The sequence below is a fragment of the Nyctereutes procyonoides genome, unplaced genomic scaffold (genome assembly GCF_905146905.1).
Source record: "Nyctereutes procyonoides isolate TBG_1078 unplaced genomic scaffold, NYPRO_anot_genome, whole genome shotgun sequence".
NCBI classification, from domain to species: domain Eukaryota; kingdom Metazoa; phylum Chordata; class Mammalia; order Carnivora; family Canidae; genus Nyctereutes; species Nyctereutes procyonoides.
Window position 1 is genome coordinate 11,917,193 of NW_026575034.1, and position 19,506 is coordinate 11,936,698.

The window sequence follows — 19,506 nt, forward strand, 5'->3', positions numbered from 1 at the left end:
AAATAATGAGTCTGGGTTCTAGATTTCCTTCTATCTATTGCCTTCCAGTTGGTATTCTTATGCAAATCACTTCCTTCCGCTAGGCTTGAGTTTCCCTCATCTGTAAAGCAAAGGGATTGGATTAGATGATGTTTACAGTTCTTTCTCCTGCTAACATTGTGTTATCTGGTGTTTCCTTGCAAGAAAATCAGTGCATGACTTAATGAACCCACATGCTTATAGGTTCAGGAAAACCAAAACAGAGAAAGATGAATTCCATCTCTGGGGTTCCTTTTTGACAGGTGTGAGGAAAGGTATCCTAAGAAAAGGGTGTGGGCAGAAATGATAATGATTCCAATGATAGAGACGAGAAGGGAAATCAAGGAGTTTTAGTGGTTGGTGTTAACAGAGCATCTATTAAATGTCAGGCATGATGTTAGGTGCTAGAGACATAAATAAGACTCAGCCATTCCCTTAAGGAGCTTGGAATCTACTGGGAGATAAAGACATGAAAAAAAAAAAATTCCACAGACTACACAGGAATAGAAGAGATCTGGTGGGAGCACAAAGGAGGCAGGGGTCAGATAAGGCTTTAAGGAAAAAGTGGTTTTTTGACTTGAGATTCAAAAGATGAGTAGAATTTTTACGAACATGAGGAGTTAATAGGGAAAGAAAGAATATGGCAAGAGAAGCAAGGAGGCTGAGTTAGAAATTAGCCCAATACGTGAGAAGGGAAAGTGGTAGCTCTTCCCCTATTCCTTCTCATCTCCTATCCCTACAGCCAATTTTCTTTGGTGTCAAATATTAGGGGTATAGCTAAACAAGTACCTTCTATGCTGAAAAACAAGGACTTCAGTTCTTTCCTTCCATAAAACCACAGCTATATTTCCTGGATCGTTTTGTTGACATTGGAGGTTTATGAGAAGTAAAAGTATTTGTGATCTCTTTCAAATTATTTTTAAGCTTTCTCGGAGCACACCCCCTCCACCAACCCCCGACCAGTCTGTAATGAGTTGTTACTGACATATTTTCTTCCCTGTGCTGAACAAGCACTAAATCATGCTGCTTAATTACCCCTGTCTCCGTTCCACCTTTTCACAGACTCACAGCTGAACTTGTCCAGCTTTATAGCATGCCTTGCTTGGTAGGCAGAGGAATGGTCATCAGCATTGTTTTGAGAAGGTAACAAAACCCAGGGTGTCCCTGGAGAACTGAGCCAGGCTTGGGGCCTAGTGTTAGGCAGGATCAATCAAGTAAATAATGACCTTCATTTCCTTAAAGACACCCCTCACCCACCCTGCTTGTTTCCTCCAACATCTCCAGTTGCCCCCACTGCCCTCAGTAGTGTGTGGTACACAAGAACAGAACCTGAGTTAACCAGGACTGGAGATCTGGGGTTCCCAGATACTATGTGGAGCTACAGCAAGTGAGGTAACTATAAGGGTCAGGGTTGAAAGCTCTCAGTAGTACCTATCGAATCTGTTTTTATAGAATAGCATTTTCCTTCCCTTCCTTTCTTCATTTTCCACCAATAGGCTAGTTGTGTTTGAGGGAAAATGTTTTTTCTTTCTCTCTGGGCCAGATTCCGATAGGCCACTTTAAAATGCCCTTTCTAATTGAAATGACAAAACACAGGAGAATTTACTCCAAAGAGAATCTAGTGTGTGAAGGTGTGCCTGCTTTTTCACTGTTGGTTTCCATATACAGGAGCATACTGGTGCCAATTCCATTTTGATCAAGTTCTCCCATTTCTACCTATACTCTGCATAGTTATTTTTACTTTATCCACCTATTAAATATGTGTCACTAGGGTATTTCGAATATCTTCTATTATGGCTCAAAGATTGGCTGCAGAAAGGGGTTGTTTAGATCACAGTCGTGCCCCTTGCACCTTAAAGGTGGCTGGTGGCACCATTAACTCTTTCCATATTTGAGGACTGTGAGGTGCCATTTAAGAAAAAGTCACTGTAAGACATCTGGAAATACAGTTTGCTATTTGAGAACTCGGAACAGCAGCAACATCAGAATCTCTCTTCTCCTTGGACAATGATTCTTGTCTGGTGGCTAGAGACAGGAAATGGGTTTCATTATAATTCACTGGATAGCTTACTTAAAGCACATGGGCTTTAAAGTCAGACTGACTCTGTAATAGATAATAATTCCCATTTTATATAATTATTTTGAAAACTAAATAAAATAATAAGTGTAAAATACCTGACATAGAACCTGACTGAGTTAGCGCACAATATATATTTGTTGAATGAACACGTGAATGAATGGGGGTGATGATTGAATGGCTGGATGAGTGGTTATGTGGTTATGTGAAAATCATGTGATTATGAGAATACAGACCTCGCACTGTTTTTTCTATGGGGCTCTCTATTGGAGATCTTACATGATTTTATCACACAAAGTAGGTACATATATGTGTATATTTCATATTATGTTAAGTAGTAGACTGTGACACCACTCATTATAATTTGACATGAATTTGGCTGTACTGGGGGTAAAGCAGGCCTCTATTCCCAAGTGTGATAGTGTTATAAAATGATTCTGACATGATAAAATTTTTAGAGCCTGACTATAGACCAGTGTATATACTCTAAGGCACTCAAGAATTTCACCATAAGGCTGAGTTTTGTAGGACCTATTTGTTTTGTGTTGAATGTAAGTAGGCCTAGTTATTAAAGTATCACCAGGATCCAAATGCAAGATATGTTTTTCTTTAGGGCAAGTCTCAGGACACAGATCTCTAGAAACAGTACTAGAGGTAGATATTTATGGATTTATGAGCTCTTCATAGGACTTAATCTAATTTATTTAAAAGATTGGTCAGTGAGTTAGAGGTAAAGCATAGGAAAGATTCTTTGTGTCTTGGTTTTAGTTCATTGCTTTTTCTAGATACTTATTTTTTGGTGAATAAAGTCTAAAATGATTAATGTGACCTATAAGACTCAACCCTTCTCCAGACCCTTCTCATGCCACTCCACCCTCACTCAACAGTCCTGCCGTGTTGGCCGTTTGTTAGTCTCTTGAAATATTCTCTTCTTTTCTACCTCAGAGCCACAATAATGTTTCTTTTTTCTGGAATGTTCTTTATAACCTTTCCAGCTGGATAATTCTTTCTTAAAGTATCACTTCCTTAGAGAAGCTATTTTGATTCTCTAGACTATGTTAAATACCTTTGTTCAATGGTCTTTTGACATTCTGTATTTTTCTTTCTCAGCACTTAACCTAACCATAATTCATAGTTACTGTCTAAGCATTTATTTAATGTCAGTTTTTCTTTCTAGCTCCATTAAGATGAAGACTATTTCTGAGTCTCTTGTTGTTGCCCCTCCAAGTGTTTAGCATAATGTTTAGTTTATGGTAAGCATTTGATAAAGATTTGTCGTTGGACAAATTCATCAATACTGGAAACGTACCTGCAAGGTGCAAAGGTTGGTTCGTTATATAGTCATTTCTACCTTAAATGGTAATGTTGAAATGAGAGCTAGAGTGTTCTTCTAATACCAGTGCTAACTAGTTATACTGTTGTCAGCATGTTACTTCTCTTCTATGGCCCTCTGCTCATCAGTAGAATGAGGAGGTAAGACTAGACTAAATGATTTGGTGAGGCCCTTTCAGTTCTAGGAGCTAAATTCATTTTTCAACTTACCAAAATCTTAATACTGGCTACTTTATTAAAACTGAACTAATAATATTAAAGGTGGAATATTTTTAGCCATAAAACAGTAAAAGCATTTCTTAAAGTGCTCCTATATGTGAGTGATTTTATAATTTTGAAAAATATTTAGCTAGGCTCATTTTTTACATGTATGCCCTGCATGTCTTTTATATATCTTGGATAAAGAAACAATATCCCAAACAATCATTGAACATTTTTCAAAATTGAAATGGAAAAAATCTATATTTACAGAAACAAGTCTTCACCAAAGTTTAAATGTTTATGAGACTTTGGCTAAGCCTGTTATAAGCTTTACTACATTGTTGGTTTTGTAAACCTCAACTGTGTTTGGAAATGAATATTCATCATTATCATCATTGTGACTGTGAACTATGATCTCAGAATCTTATGTGGAATGTCACTTTTGTAAACTCTTATGTACTAGTTAATCAGAGTTTAACGTTTCTCTTTCCCAAACCATTAGCCTGCAAAGGAGTTTTTGAACTAAAGCTATTTATTTGAATAACTCATATTTTATGTTCTTCCAAAAGAGGATGCAGTAGCGTTTAGATAATCTTTAAATTCATAAATAACTAGACTAAGAAGAAAAATTGGAATTACTCCTCAGTTGCTGCTCAAGAAGTAGAATTTGTATCAGAAAAGTTAAAGAGAGTTGACTGAAGCTAGCAGTTATTGAAAAGCTTTCTTGTTAACATTCTAACAAATGACTTCAACAGAACCATTTCTTGTGAAACAATGTAATTTCATTTGGGCTGGGTTTATTTTCCTTTTATTTTTTTTAACTCAACAGCATAAAATTATTTGTTGCATAAAATAAATATAATCATATATCACTTCTGCTGCTTAATTTATAGAGAATGTCTCTCGTTCCTAACATGCAGTGGTTTTATATAGTACGTTAATTCAGAAAATATTGATTGGTTAGCTCTTATTCTTGAGGCACTATTCTTGCTGCTAGGCACTCAGAAATTATCAGGTTGATTGTGACTTCAGTAAGCTTACAGTCTATTGAGCATGACAAGACATAATTGCACAACTAAACACAGATTTTTAAAAAAGCAATAAGCACCCCAAGAAGGGGCACATCGGGTGTTTAGGATCTGTATCTTCTATCTTCTCCAGGCTGTGTTCTTGTTCCAAGACTTTGAATCCTCTACAGCTTCTAACACAGAGCTTTGCACATAGCACATATTCAATTAATGTTAGCTTAGAAGATGAGCTGTCTGTGAAATCGTTTAGTAAACCTGCACCTATTCAACAATGGCATTCTTTTTATCTAGTCCAGATCTGAAAGTCTTTAGTCTGAAAAGCATGGTACTTAGATCTCAAGTTATATGTTTTGTAAGACAAAATGTGACAATATTTACCTTTTGTGAGCACCTTCTATCTTTATTTTGGGCTCTATTTTCTGATTTTTATTTCAAAGCTTATTCTACTAAATCTTATCTGACATCCTACTGTCCAGTTTACCCAGCTCTGTAAGTTATATGGTATGTGACAATGCTGCTTCTTGCTACTATCCTTGATCACAGCTTACAAGGAGCTCTGAGGAGTCTCAGCATTTCTGGGGTCTTTCCTCTCTTAGGCACAAACCACTGGAAAGGGATATAAAGTAAATGGTTATCAAAGCTTTAGAGGAAGCAATTAACATTTTTTCTAAAAAGCGGCTGTATTGTTCAATCTGAAGACTTTCTGGATTTAGCTGTTTAAAAAATAGATTTGTTCCCGAAGATTTGTTTTTCTGCATTTTTTTTTCACTAGTTGCAGTCCCCTGGAGGACTCAAAATTGAGTAAAATTGAATCTCTTCTGATCTTGTGAATTTTTGAGGGAAAATGAAGGCATAAATGATGTCTAAGGACTCTTGCCTCTCTAAGATTTCATGACTCTTTAATACTCAGTAGGAGGGCATATTGGTCATGACGCCAGATACTGTGTGGCCCATATTTTTTCAGCTCTCAACCATCTTCACTCCATTCAGTATAAAACTTTTCTTCAGTGGCTTTATCCAAGCAGAAAATTTTCAGAAGCTTCACTTGCCCCCCCTTCTTTGAAGACACCTGGCTGAATTTCAAAGGAAAAGGATCCACAGAGTAAAAAGGAAACAGAAGAGGCAGCCTTTTCTCTCTCTAAATTCTAGCAGTTTGACTGACTCTTACTTGTGAATTTTTCTTGCCACTGAGTCATTGCACACACAGAATTATGAAACTTTAATTTCTTTAGAGGCTTGTTATATTAGAAAAATTGTTCCAAAGAAAGCAACAATCATGACATAAGCACATCTGGCTCTTGCAAATTATTCTTTATTAAGCTTTCATTTAATTACATGTGCTGAAAGGTCTGTTTTTGATTACTGTAATTTTTTTTATTTGTCCATCTGAATGATAGTAATGCTGGAAATTACATACAAACCACCTGTTTTTTTTTTCCCATAGTAATATGGCAAAGTTTGAGCTATTTTCTCTGTGGTTGATGAACTAGGAAGCTTTCTATTTATTATGATAGAAATATGACTATCAAGGTAATGGCTTAATCTCGATTATAAGAAGAAAAGAAAATATTTGAATGGAGTTTCCAAGCATTAAATAGTGTAAAGATTGAGGTATCTGAATTCTGGTTAACCATAGCAGATTAACACATTCACTTATTACCAATTTCACCCAAAAGCTAATAAGTCAATAGTTAAGGATTTGACACCTATGCTAGGAAAAAGAAGCTTTTCTTTTCTTTTCTTTTCTTTTCTTTTATTTTATTATTTCATTTCATTTCATTCCATTTCATTCCATTTCATTTCATTTTTTTTTTGTCAAGAATATGGCTATATTCTCTTGAGGATTGTGTTATATGTGGCCTAGAAATAAGACCCTGAGAAAACAGTAACTGCTGTTGGGCCTCAGGGATCTTGAGGGCAGCGTTCTTATCATCCAAAAGGATCAGCATCCCCCTGAGAAGTTTGGTTGATATTGAATAAGAACAATATTCTTATAGGAATCCCTAGGAAAGTTCAGAGTAATTTCTTAGTTCATGAATATTAAAATCACATGAATGGACATACTGACATTTGAAGAACTTTTTATATCAACTTTAGGCACTAGAAAGAATCATAGAAAATGATTTAGTCAAATTTCTTTTTGTACCAAAGAAACTGAGTTCTAGAGCAACCAAGTCCTTTGTTCAGGTTCATAAAGTTACTGCTCAAAGGACCAAGAACAGGACAATGGCTCTCATACTAGTGCTCTTTCTTTATATTATTTGGTCTCTCTTATTTCCTCCTTAAAAAATAGTGAAAGAGGAATTGCAAGGCTGTCAGAGAAATAGTTATCTAACAATATGGTAAGTTTTTTGTCTTGTTTTGTTTTTTTGTGAAACTCAATTTCAGCTGCATTTAAAGAGATAATGTTTGTCTTCCCTGTTTTGCAGCAGCTCTATGCCGCTCAGCTGGCCAGCATGCAGGTGTCACCTGGAGCAAAGATGCCATCAGCTCCACAGCCACCAAACACAGCAGGGGCAGTCTCACCTACCGGGATAAAAAATGAAAAGAGAGGGACCAGCCCTGTAACTCAAGTTAAGGTACTTGCTTTGCAGGATTGTGAAAACAGTTTGGAAAACAGCTTCACAAGAAAAGTAGTGAACCAGGCTGGGTTGGGAATAAACAGCAGGAAGCATAGCAGCATAAAGGAACCCCAAATGCTCCTCTTTATGGTAAATTTCATGATTGAGCACTGAGAAACAGGTGTTTCCCTTTTGATAACAATAGTGCCATATTGTGAGATCTTTACCTAAATCTGCAAACTCACTTCTCAAGAGTTTTCCCCCTTTGGATTCTGGCTTTTATTTTTTAATGCTCATTGGCATGAATGGCCATGGTTTTATTACCAGTCTTTGTCATAGACTTGTGACACTTTCTCTCAAAGTTTCTTAAACAGGTGGGAGCCAACTTACAGTATCAGAAAAGGAAGTTCTCAAAACTTTAGATTTAAAAAAAAGGGGGACAGAAAAGAATCTAATGCTGGACTTCATATGGTTTGTTGGAATAATTCACGTGGGCTCAAATGAGCAGTGAGTGGTGTCATTATCTATTCATGCTTTGATGCTGTGTAGTTGTGAGAGGATAAACAGGCTCTCCCAAGTTACTGTTGGGACACTGCTAGATGTCTTTCCTCAACTAATTTTCAGAGTCTTAAAATGTGGCACTCAGGAAGTATTTGGCAACAGAGGGAAATAGATGATATGTTCCAACTTTGTGCTGCAGCTGGTACCTATAGGTGGTACTGGTTGGTTTTTATAATATAGTTCAGAGAAACAATTGTTTTCTGTCATTGACTTATCTACTTAGAAGGGTATGCTAAGCAGAGATGTAATATGCCCAAAAGGGACTATATTTGGAGAAATTTTGCAATTATTAAATTTTCACAAGGGAAACTTCTAAGGCTGACAAACAGCATCAAATGCTATAAAACCACTGAAATTATTTTTTTTTCTATAATGTGCAGATAGGAATTAATTTCATGCCACCCATGCTTTAAATTCTCCAAAGAAATAAATGAACATTTATGCTTTGTTGTTAGAAATATTGAGATAGGGATCCCTGGGTGGCGCAGAGGTTTGGCGCCTGCCTTTGGCCCAGGGCGCGATCCTGGAGACCCGGGATCGAATCCCACGTCGGGCTCCCGGTGCATGGAGCCTGCTTCTCCCTCTGCCTGTGTCTCTGCCTCTCTCTCTCTCTCTGTGTGTGTGACTATCATAAATAAATAAATAATAAATAAATAAAAGAAATATTGAGATATTATAATAGGCAGCTTACTTTTAATAAGGTAGCATTACTTATGGAAACAGCCTATCTGTTTTGTGTTCCAAGAGTTTCTGTTTGTGAATAAGAGTCAGAACACTACAACTCAAACCAAGGCACTTCATTTAATTATAGTTGTTAGCATATGAACATATCAAGCATTATTGACTTGAGGTATTGAGTATTAGATATTTTAACATGAAAAAGTAATTTTATAAGTGACTTGGCCAAATGGAACCTTACCAAACCAAGCCTTTACTGGATGAGTAAAATGTTCCCTGGTTAAATTCAAGTTTACATCTGCTTTTACCATTCCAGCTTTGTGGGCCAACTGAGTTTTATTACTCACTTGACCACATGCAAATTCTTAGGGAGTTCTCTATATAATTTGACTTGACTATATTTTATGTTAATAACAAAGGAAACATTCCTTATAATTATTAGATTGTTTATTGTATGTGTGGGTAAAAATATATAGATCAAGACATTAAAGCAGATGTTTTAAATTTAAAAAAATAGCTTCTACCTATTATTGAAGAAGTTCGGAAGATAATCTCATGATTTGGTAATTGAAAGGATTATGGTCACTAAGATATGATTCTGTCTGTAATCACTGCTTTCCCTCTGTACATAACATGACCACATGACATAGGGCATAGTTTGCTGAAGATAACAAAATTAAACATAGATAATCTATATACCTTCTTTTCCCTCAGAATTTTTATCTACTATAATTACCAACATCAGAAATCAGAATTTTTTTGTTCAAATTTCAGTTCTACCACTTTTACCATCTGTGTCACTTTGGGCAAATTATTTAACTTATTTCAGCCTTAGTTTTCTGCTCTGAAAAATGGGAGTTAATATTGTGGGTCTTAAATCCTCTAGCGTATAATGAGTATTCTGTAAATATAAGTATAGTGATGATTGTGATGATGAAGATCTGATGATAATAAAGAAGATGATGGTGATAGTGATAGTGGTTGTAATTGAAATATCTAGTTATATACTGAGAGAGATCCTAACTAAATACCTACGAGATTTCCACTTTTAGCCATAATGGAGGAACAGGGATCAGATTTGCTTAAGCAACTGAAACACAGGACAAAATATATAAAACAATGATTTTCAGACATTTACAGTAGGAATATAGGGCAGTGATTCCTGAGAGAAGAGAAACAAGTGAGGCAAGTACTATGATTATTCCAGTTTACTGTCTAGAGGTAGTTTCTAGGTCATAGTGCAAGGAAGAGTACACATGGAACATGGCAGCCTCTCTGAGGAGAGGGATATCATTCAGGATTTTGGGATGCCAAGGTAGATAGAGTTTGTGAGGTAGAGTACCAGAGAGGAGAGAGTTGTACACTGAGAGAGAGAGTACTGAAAATCTGTAGAAGATCCTCCTGTATTTAGCTGAGTACTGATCAGCCTATGTATACGAGGAAATTCTCTGAGACCAGGGGAAAATACCTGATACAGCAGGCAAAGCAATTGCAAGGTTCACAAAGGACTGAGGTTGGATTATATTCCCATTAGCCACAGTGGAAAGATCTTGGAACATAGAGGGTGTCAAGTAGTGTTGCCGAAAGGGTGTTACCTCAGTAATGGGGCCAAATTATCCCTAAATTAATGACTGCTCTGAACCTACCTAATATGCTTAAAAGCAAGCATGTTGCTTTTGTTCAAATTGTTCTGTGTCTTAAAGTCCACAAATATCTGAAAGAATACACAAACTCAATACCCAGCAATAAAAATTCATAGTGTGTAGCATCCATACAAGCAAGGAAATACAAGCAATAATGAGGAAAAAAAGTAAATCAATAGAAACAGACCCCAAAATGGCACAAATGATAGAATTAGCAGTTAAGACAGCAAAAACAGCTACCATAGGGTCACCTAACTATAGCCAAATAGTTAGGCTATTGTAGGCAAATCTTCCTCCTAAAAAACATCCATGAAATTTCCATCAGGCCAGACCATGCTGTGAGAACCAATATATCAAGCCTGCCATGATGAAAAGAAATTTACTTGATTGGGAGTTGGTAGATGCTTCCCCTGCTCAGTGCCTTGTTGGCAGAAGTAGCAATGATTGAATTATAAAAATAAATAATCAGGGTATACTCAAAGCTGAAAAAAATAGATGTCATAAACTTTACATGTTTAAGAAGACAGAGGAAAAACGTGAGCATTATAAGACATGAAACACACCCATGGAATGTCTAGAGATAAGAAATATAGTTTTTAGATTAAAAGTATACTAGATTAGTACTGATGGGATTAGACACCACAGAAAAAAAGATTAGTGAACTTGATGATGGAATGATGAAAATATCCAAACTGAAATACCTTAAAAAGACTGTCAGTGTTGTAGGACATCAACTGGCCTAATGTATGCACTTAAAGCCTCAGAAGGAAAGGAAAGGAACAAAAAAATATATTAGAAGAAGTAATGGCTGAAAATTTTCCAACTTTGAAGAACACTCTGAATTCAGATGTCTAAGAAGCTCAATGAACCCCAAATTAAAAAAAAAAAAAAACATGGAGAAAACTAGATACCTAGCAAATAAATCACTATTGTCTAGAGAGGAGTAAAGCAACTAATCAGGCTAAATACCCTGTGGGTGCAGAGTAAGAGATGTAAAATTATAATCAAACACGTAAGATATTTTTGACATGCACAGTGGATATAGTCATGTCTCCTATGTCTAAATATGGAAAAAATGTACATTCCAACATAGATGTGCCAGTATATCTATTTCCTACCAAGATAAAAAAACAAAATCACTACGTTATCACATGACTTATTTTCTCTGACAGTTTAATAGAAAAGGGATCTGGGATTTGGAGTCCAATAAACTAGAATTCAAATGCTATCCTTCCATGTATGGCTTTGGACAATGACCTCTCACTCTGGCCCTTCCTCCTTTGTGAATTTAGAATAATACTGTCCAACCTCATAGACTTATTGCTAGTTAAATGAGCAAATATATGTGAAAATGTCTAGCACAGTGCTTGGTATACACCCTGGCTTCTCTGTGCATGTTGTTTCTATTTTCTCTTTCTAATCTACCTCCCGAGAGCCTTTTCTGGCATCTCTTTTTGTCCTCCCTTAAACAATGACCATGGTATTGAAGGAGACAGAGATCAGCTAGGGTCAGGCTCTCTTCCCAAAGGAGAGGATGTTCTGTTTCCAAGCTCTATTGTGTTTTAAAAGATGACATTAAAAAAACTCTCAATGCCTCCTCAGAAACAAAGCAGAAATTAACATTTGCCGACAATTTTAGAACACAATAAGATAGGTCTCATAACTGAGCATTTAAATGACTATGTTTATATTACAACTAAATTTCTAAAATGACGAGCATGTTGTTATGTGTGTTTAATGGTAGGATAAATGAGAGCAAATAAAGGCAAGGAGTTTAGTTTTCAAGCTCCTGGTTACACTAGAATTACAAGTCAGATACTTGAATACTGTGCCCAGTATAGAAGGACAGGCTTCTTAAAATAGACATTCTGTAAATATACGTAGCAAAGAATATAAAGAGACATCACTTTAGACATGAAAAATAAATTACATATAGCATGGTATGTAAAACATAATTATAATGTGTGCTTGCTCTTTGCAAAAATTAATTTTAAACATGAATAGAGACCAGAATATAGACCATGAGGAGTGTCCACACCCAGAAAGCCACATAGAAGCCATGCTGTGGCATGTGGCTCCCTGGGCAGAGGCCCAGGAGAGCAGAAGAAGCCTGTGTTTTCATTTTTAAAGTACTTGCAATTGTTTGATTTAAAATATATATTAAAAAATTAGCTGCAGAGCCTATTTATAGTTGCAGGAACTTTTCAGAGAGAATAACACAAAAGCACTACAGAGCTGCTGAAATTTTAAATAATTCTTTGTAAATGCCCTAGGTTAATTTAGATCCTTGAAAACACATTAGGAAATTAAGCTGTAATGTGAGCTAATTCAGATTTTAATTTGGCAAAAAGAATGATCCAACTACACAGTTAATGTAAATAGAAGCATAACACAGGGAAATTAATGAGGTTTCCTTCCGATGAATCTTCAAGGAGGTAGATAATTAGCTTCTTTTGTTATTATTGTAGGAGAATGTGGCATTGTCTCTTAGGTGTAAAATAACTGTGGCTTACTAAGTGATAATGTGCTTCATTTGTCTTTTTTTTTTTAATAATTATTTATGTTAAACTCTTGTAGGATGAAGCAGCCGCACAGCCGCTAAATCTCTCTTCCCGACCCAAGACAGCCGAGCCTGTCAAGTCCCCAACATCTCCCACCCAGAGCCTCTTCCCAGCCAGCAAAACCAGCCCCGTTAATCTGCCTAACAAAAGCAGCATCCCCAGCCCCATTGGAGGAAGCTTGGGAAGAGGATCCTCTTTAGGTAAATGGAAAGGTCAACAACAGGAAGAGATTTATGAATTAGGTAAAAGAAAGCTAACCTGTTCAGTGATGACTGAATCTCTGTTTCCAAAGTGTTCCTTAGTCCATGGGGGGAAAAAAGTAAAAGTAAAATCCTTTCTACTGAAACATAACCCCTTTTCGTGTCTTGGGTGATTAGAACTTTTGGAAAAGGTCATAATATAAATCCTGCTGGGATGAGTTCTTTAGAGGCTGAGGAGTTCGATCCAGCAAATCAGAGACTTGGGGATTTCTGTGTTTGGTTAATGCTTTGCCACTGAAGTAACTCTAGGCAGATGAGAGTGATCATGAACCCTCCAAGGGCCTAGAGGGACCTGGCCTCAAAGCTGCCTGCCAAAAGTCCAACATTTCTTTGAAGTTTTATATTTTCTTTTTAAAATGTATGTGAATTTTACATCTTATCCCGTATTAGTTTTGCATTAAAACAAATGTGAACAACACACTTCAATGACATAATATGAAATAAAATTGATATCTGATAAGATGTGTCATAATGATCCTTGGGCTTCTTACACTCTCTGATATATTGCCAAGTATCACTAGGGACGTTCATACCCCAGTGAGAAGTACAGAGGGAAAACATGGGTTTTGGCATCAGACAGACTTGGACTCAGAGCCTTTTCTTACTCGCTATGTGACCCTGGGAAAGTGATTTAATATTTTTGAACTCAGTGTCCTAATCTCTTAGAGGGGAATATTATTACCTAGCTCATAGGTTATTATGAGAATTCAAAAAAAAAAAAGAGAGAATTCAGAGAGAAAAATGTATATAAAATGCCTAACACAGTGTCTGGCACTTAGAAGGCATGTGATTTAAAAAAAAAAAAAAACTAGACTGAACCAACACCAACGCATTTACATATACAAGGAGAATGAAACAATAAATGGGAAAGCATTTGTCTGTAGCAGAGTGCCAAATAAGTATTAACGTGTTGTTACTAAGCCTCTTAATGTTCATATAAGACACAGAGATAACAAGGGATTGGGGACTTAGAGCTTCATTTCTTCATCACGATACCATCCTTGCCTTACTGAGTCCTGCAGCTTAAAATGTTTATTATAATAAACAAAATAATATGTAAGTTTAAAAGCCATTTGTGCCTATCTTATCTCATTTGATTTTTCACAATAATCCTTTGAGGTAGTACATTTTTACCCTCATTGTATGACAGAGTAAACTGTGATTCTTACAGGTAAAATGGCTTGCCTACAGCCATGTAGATACTTACTAGTAAAGCCAAGACTAGAACCTGGGTCCTTTCACCTGAGTCATATAAACTCAGTGCCCTTTTTTGTGAACTCTCAGTTGTAACATTTGCTGCACCATGTTGGGTTTGAGTGAATCATCTGATGGTGAGATGTAATTCTTCCTTGTTAAAATTTGGGACGTTAGGATCCATACAGCAGCAGCCTATTCTCATTTTGAGTCAGGATGCCTCTGCCAGGAGCTGGGAGGTTTTCACCCCAAGTCAGTGACATTCGTGTGAAAGAGAGAAGTAAGTCATTTCCAGTATGTGAATATGGTTGCTGGATTTTTGGAAGTTGTTACAAAAAAAAAAAAAAAAGCCAGCTTAAGGATAAATAATAGGCTTGGTCTTGAAATGACTTTGATGGCCTTTCCATTATCCACTTCTGAATTTTGTTTGGAAAGTATTTGTCCACTATACTGGGCATCTTGAGGGACAAAGATGACTAAGTCACAGGCCTGCCTGCTCTTATGAAGTTTATACTTCAGCAGAGAGTCTTTCTTAGATCATAAGCTAGAAATGGGCTGAGGCAATCACAATTTTGTCCGGACAGTATTGAAGTGTTCAGTTTGGTTTTTATCAGAAAAGCTTCAGAGCAAAAGATAATGGGTTTTCTATAGCCTAAGATGTGATGGTTTGGCTATTAAACAATTTACTATAGATAGTCTTGGGAATCTTTGCTAAACTCATGCATATACACATGCATTGCACACACACACACACACACACACACACACACAAGGTGTGGACTTGACCCATCTGGTTTACTCTGTCCTGTCTGTCTGATGTGTATGCAGATACATACACATACATGTGCTGTGATACATACACATACATTGCTACCATGATACAAGCAAGTGGATCACATTAAACTTTACCACAGCAGCTGAAATCAATTAGTCGGCAAGCCTTCTCTCTGTCTAAAATTGGAAAAGCTTATGTAAAGTATTAATTTTAACCTACAGTACAATGCAAGATATGGAAGAGAATTCGTTTAATTTTATTTTTTTCCCTCTGAGTTACATGGAGTATAATGAAAGTAAATATTTATTTTCACTTTATTTGAAGCTTTGTACTGATGTGAAAACCACTCCCACACATACAGCCTCACTATCACAAAGACAGGGAGCTGAGAGCAGTAGGTGTTCGGTTGGGGGTAGGGAATGGGTTGTCATTCTCTTGGTAAATAACTGAGGCAACATGATGAGTAGAATGCTTCATTAACCAGCCAGTGATTGGGGAATGGAAAGTGCAGTATATTCCTTCCCGCCCCCTCTCTCCTGCAGTGGACATATGAACACACAGATAAAGATGTCACTAAAGGACACATGTGGCCTCATAGGATTTTTTTCTGCTAGGCTAGAAACAGCTTCCCTGCATTAGTATACCCAATATAACAGGTATCCTGAACAGATATCACTGTACCTCTACCCATCCTCTCCTTCCCTACTATTCCCTCACTAATTGTTAGATCTAGCCAGAAAACACACACATACACACACAAAATTGGAATCTAGGAACTTTCTTTTGTGGGAAGGTAGGTTGACAGGGTCAGGATTAACTGGAGTGCTGGGGTATCCTACAAGGGCTAAGAGCTCAGCACAGCTTGGTTTCCAGGTGTTCTTGGCATAGTACTGCGGTTTTCTTAATAGCAAACATGCCCCTTCCTTGTTGGAGAATGCAGCATTTTCTAGGGGAGTGGGGAATGGCAGTATTTTGTTAGTGTCTAACCCCATAAGCTTCTAATAATGCATCCTATGTATACAGATATCCTGTCCAGTCTCAACTCCCCTGCCCTGTTTGGAGATCAGGATACAGTGATGAAAGCCATTCAAGAGGCTCGGAAGATGCGAGAACAGATTCAGCGGGAGCAACAGCAGCAACAGCCACATGGTGTTGATGGGAAACTGTCCTCCATGAATAATATGGGGCTGAACAACTGCAGGAATGAAAAGGTAAAACTTGCTTCCCTCCTTCACTGGCTCTGCTGGACCCAGTGGCTCATTCTCATCTGGCTCTTTCCAGGCAGCCAAAGATTCTAGCTTGAGGGCTGTTACGTATCACATTCAACCATTACTGCCTATAAACACGTACACCCTTTCGCACTTACTGTGGGGTTGCCTCCCACATACCCATCCAGGCACCCAACCTGGCACCCAACCTACCTGCCTGTTGGCATCCTCTGTCCCATTACAAAACAATTTAAAATGTTTTATAATAACGGGTATATATGAGGTTATTAGAATAGAAATAGAATATCAGAATATTTAAAAAGAAGGAAGAAACGTAGAGGCTCATGATGAGGGTGACTATATTACGATGACTCACTACTGAATTTATTACTAAGTTTCCTATTAGCCAGGGCAAAAAATAAAACAAAGCAACTTACAAAACGCATTCATTTTTTTTATTCAAAAAATTATTTGTCAAGTGCCTATCCTATAGTAGACATTGTGCTAGGCACTGAAGACACAACAGTGAGCAAATCAGACAAAAATCCCTGCTCTCTTAGAGCCTCCACTGTGATAGGGGAGCCCAGGCCATGAAGAGATAAACAATTAAGTAGGTAATGTAATGTTAGTAATGTCAAGAGATGAAGAAAAGCCATGAGAGTAATAGAAGTGAGTTAAGGGAATAGGGAGTTCCAGGGTGTTCTTTTATAGGGGTTGGAAAGGACTCTCTGAGGAAGTGACACTTGAAGGAGACCTCAAATGAAGAGCATAGCGGGCAGTATCTTTGGTAACAGTTTGAGATTAAATTTAAAAATTTATTTCTATTCATATGTTTATTCAGTATAAACTGAATATAATTTATAAGTTAGGACCAAGAATTTCCTCTTTGATTCCAACCCTGCTAATTGTAGCATAGGTGCTATGATAGAGACTCTATTCTTTCCAATAAACTTTTCTATTTCCTAAAAGGAGTTTTAAACTAGCATATAGAAAAAGTCATGAGACAAGTACAAGGTCATGTGTACTGTTACTTGAGTATTTGAATATATAGCTTTAACCAGGGTATTGTTTTCTCTTTCTTTGTTTCCTCTTCAAAAGGTATGGGGATGTGATTTTGAATATACTAATTTCCTACAACTATACCAAATGATCACAAACTAGATGACTTAAAACAGCAGAAATTTATTTTCTCACTGTTCTGGAAACTAGTGTAAAATCAAGGTGTTGGCTGAGCCACAATCATTTCAGGAAGATTCCTTTCTTGCCCCTTCCTATCTTCTGATGGTTGCTGGCACATTTTGCCATTCTTTACCTTACAGCTGTATCACTCCAATTTCTGCTTCCCTCCACACACTGTCTCGTGTGTGTGTGTACGCACGCACGTGTGTGTGAGTCTCAAAATCTCCCTCTTATAAGAACACAAGCTATTGGGTTTAGGATCTATTCTAATCCAATGTAACCTCATTTTCATTTGATTGCACCTGCAAAGACCCTATTTCCAATTACGTTCACATTCATAGTTACCAAGGGTTAGGACTTAAACATATCTTTTGCGGGGAGGGGAGGGAAGGGAGCACATCTTAACCAATTACAGTGGGATACAGAGCCACTGCTCATGTTAAATCAACCTCTCATCTTTGATTGATCTCCTATACTCTTTAGCCATTCTAGCAGATGGCTGGGGCTCGCAGGCTGGGAAAGAGTTTAAGGGGATAGATATATGGTGGACTCCTCAAAGTATGAAGTGATCAGTCCTTACATAGATTAGGAGGCTTAGCTCTGGAAGTGTTGACTTCCCAAAGCTTAATGAAGAATTTTATTGTCAGTCCTCATTGAACTGATTTACTAAGGTTAGCATCAAACAATCAATGAAAAATTGGTCACTCTTAGACCCCTTTGCCTTGATTGATCCTCTTGGTGGGAGGTTCAGACCAGGTAGGAGAGAAACTCTTTGAGGAAATATGTGTCTTTTGGTTCCTGTTAATCCATAAAAATTTATGTTCTTGGGACTCATGCACATGCCAGTCACTGGTGCACTCAACTAAGTGCCCCATCCTCAAAGGCAAAACCTCTCTTTAAGAACTGCCTGAACAGATTATTATATATACAGTGAGGTCTCAGGACCACAAGAGAAGAAGAGTCTTGCCCCCAAACCTCTTCTTCCATTCTGATATAAACTGATACTATATTCTCAGTGAGAACACCATGAAATAACATATTAAATCTTAATGTGGATAACGTTATAAGATCCTTTTTGAAGCTCTGAGTAAACAAGTTTTAGCATAGAGATATTGAATGGGAAATTGGATTAACAACAACAGACTGGGGGACATAAACTTAGGACTATTTTCTACTTTACTCTTTTGTCAAGGGTCAGTCCTAAAATTAGCCTGAGAAGTATGTCAATGATATATTTGAGTCTTTTTTAAGTTATCAGTTTTTAAGTAGAAGTAATACACGTTCACTGAAAATTCTAATACAGAAAAATATATGGTGAAAATTTAATTATCCTCCTCATTCCATTAACTATTAATGATTCAGAAGTTTTCTTTGAGTAGTAACAACCATTAGTGATTCAGAAATTTTCTTTGTATATATGAGAAAGTATTAATGAGTTTTGAAATATATATTCTCACTTGGAATAGTGACTGAATTGTCACTTACCATCTGTGTGATTTTTGGCAAGTTGATTATCCTCTCTAATCTCAGTTTCTTCTTACTAGGAGGATAGTAACCTGAGTTACAATGAAATAAGATGTATGTGAATGCACCTAATATGGCTCCTGGTTGAGTGGGCATTTTCTTATCTTCCCTATACCTTTTAACTAAGTCATGGGTGACCTTGAATATAGAGAACAAATATACTATCTCAGCACAATTAAGAGGTCCTCACACAATAATCGGAGGATCAGAAGGAAACAGTAGATTTTTCAGATTTTGGCATTTTGGCTAACTCACATAGTTAAACTCCTTTCTGAGTTGCTACACAAAGCTATGAAAACTTCAGGTTAATTAGGTTAGATCGGGATTTTTCAACATCAGCATTATTGACTTTTTTTTTTTTTTTTTTTTTGCTTGATAATTCTTTGTCATGGGGAGGTACTATCTGGCCTCTACTCATTAGTTGCTAGTAGCACCTCTCCCTTTGGTGACAAACAAAATGTTTCCAGACATTGCCAAATGTCTTCTATTGAGGAAGGAAGGAGAAGATGGCCCCTACATGAAAAATCACTCAGCTAAATAAAATATATTTAGAATTAATACATTTCAGAAACTTCATTCTACAAAAAACAAATTATTTTATTTAAATAACCATTCTGTTATTAAATTATGAAAATCATTTGCTTTTGATTAATGCTCTGAATTAAATATTTCTTGGAAAAATGCATCTAGAAATTTTTGTTCAGAA

At 36.8% G+C, this 19,506-nt stretch overlaps 1 protein-coding gene across 1 annotated transcript in view; it reads left to right on the forward strand.

Moving 5' to 3' along the window:
* The window catches only part of SOX6 (SRY-box transcription factor 6), a 411,290-nt gene that overhangs the window by 315,542 nt on the left and 76,242 nt on the right, over positions 1-19,506 (forward strand). The window contains exons 10-12 of the mRNA XM_055317952.1: positions 7,086-7,235; positions 12,677-12,902; positions 15,913-16,100. Coding sequence (XP_055173927.1) covers positions 7,086-7,235; positions 12,677-12,902; positions 15,913-16,100 — 564 coding nt within the window. The remainder of the gene's footprint in view (positions 1-7,085; positions 7,236-12,676; positions 12,903-15,912; positions 16,101-19,506) is intronic.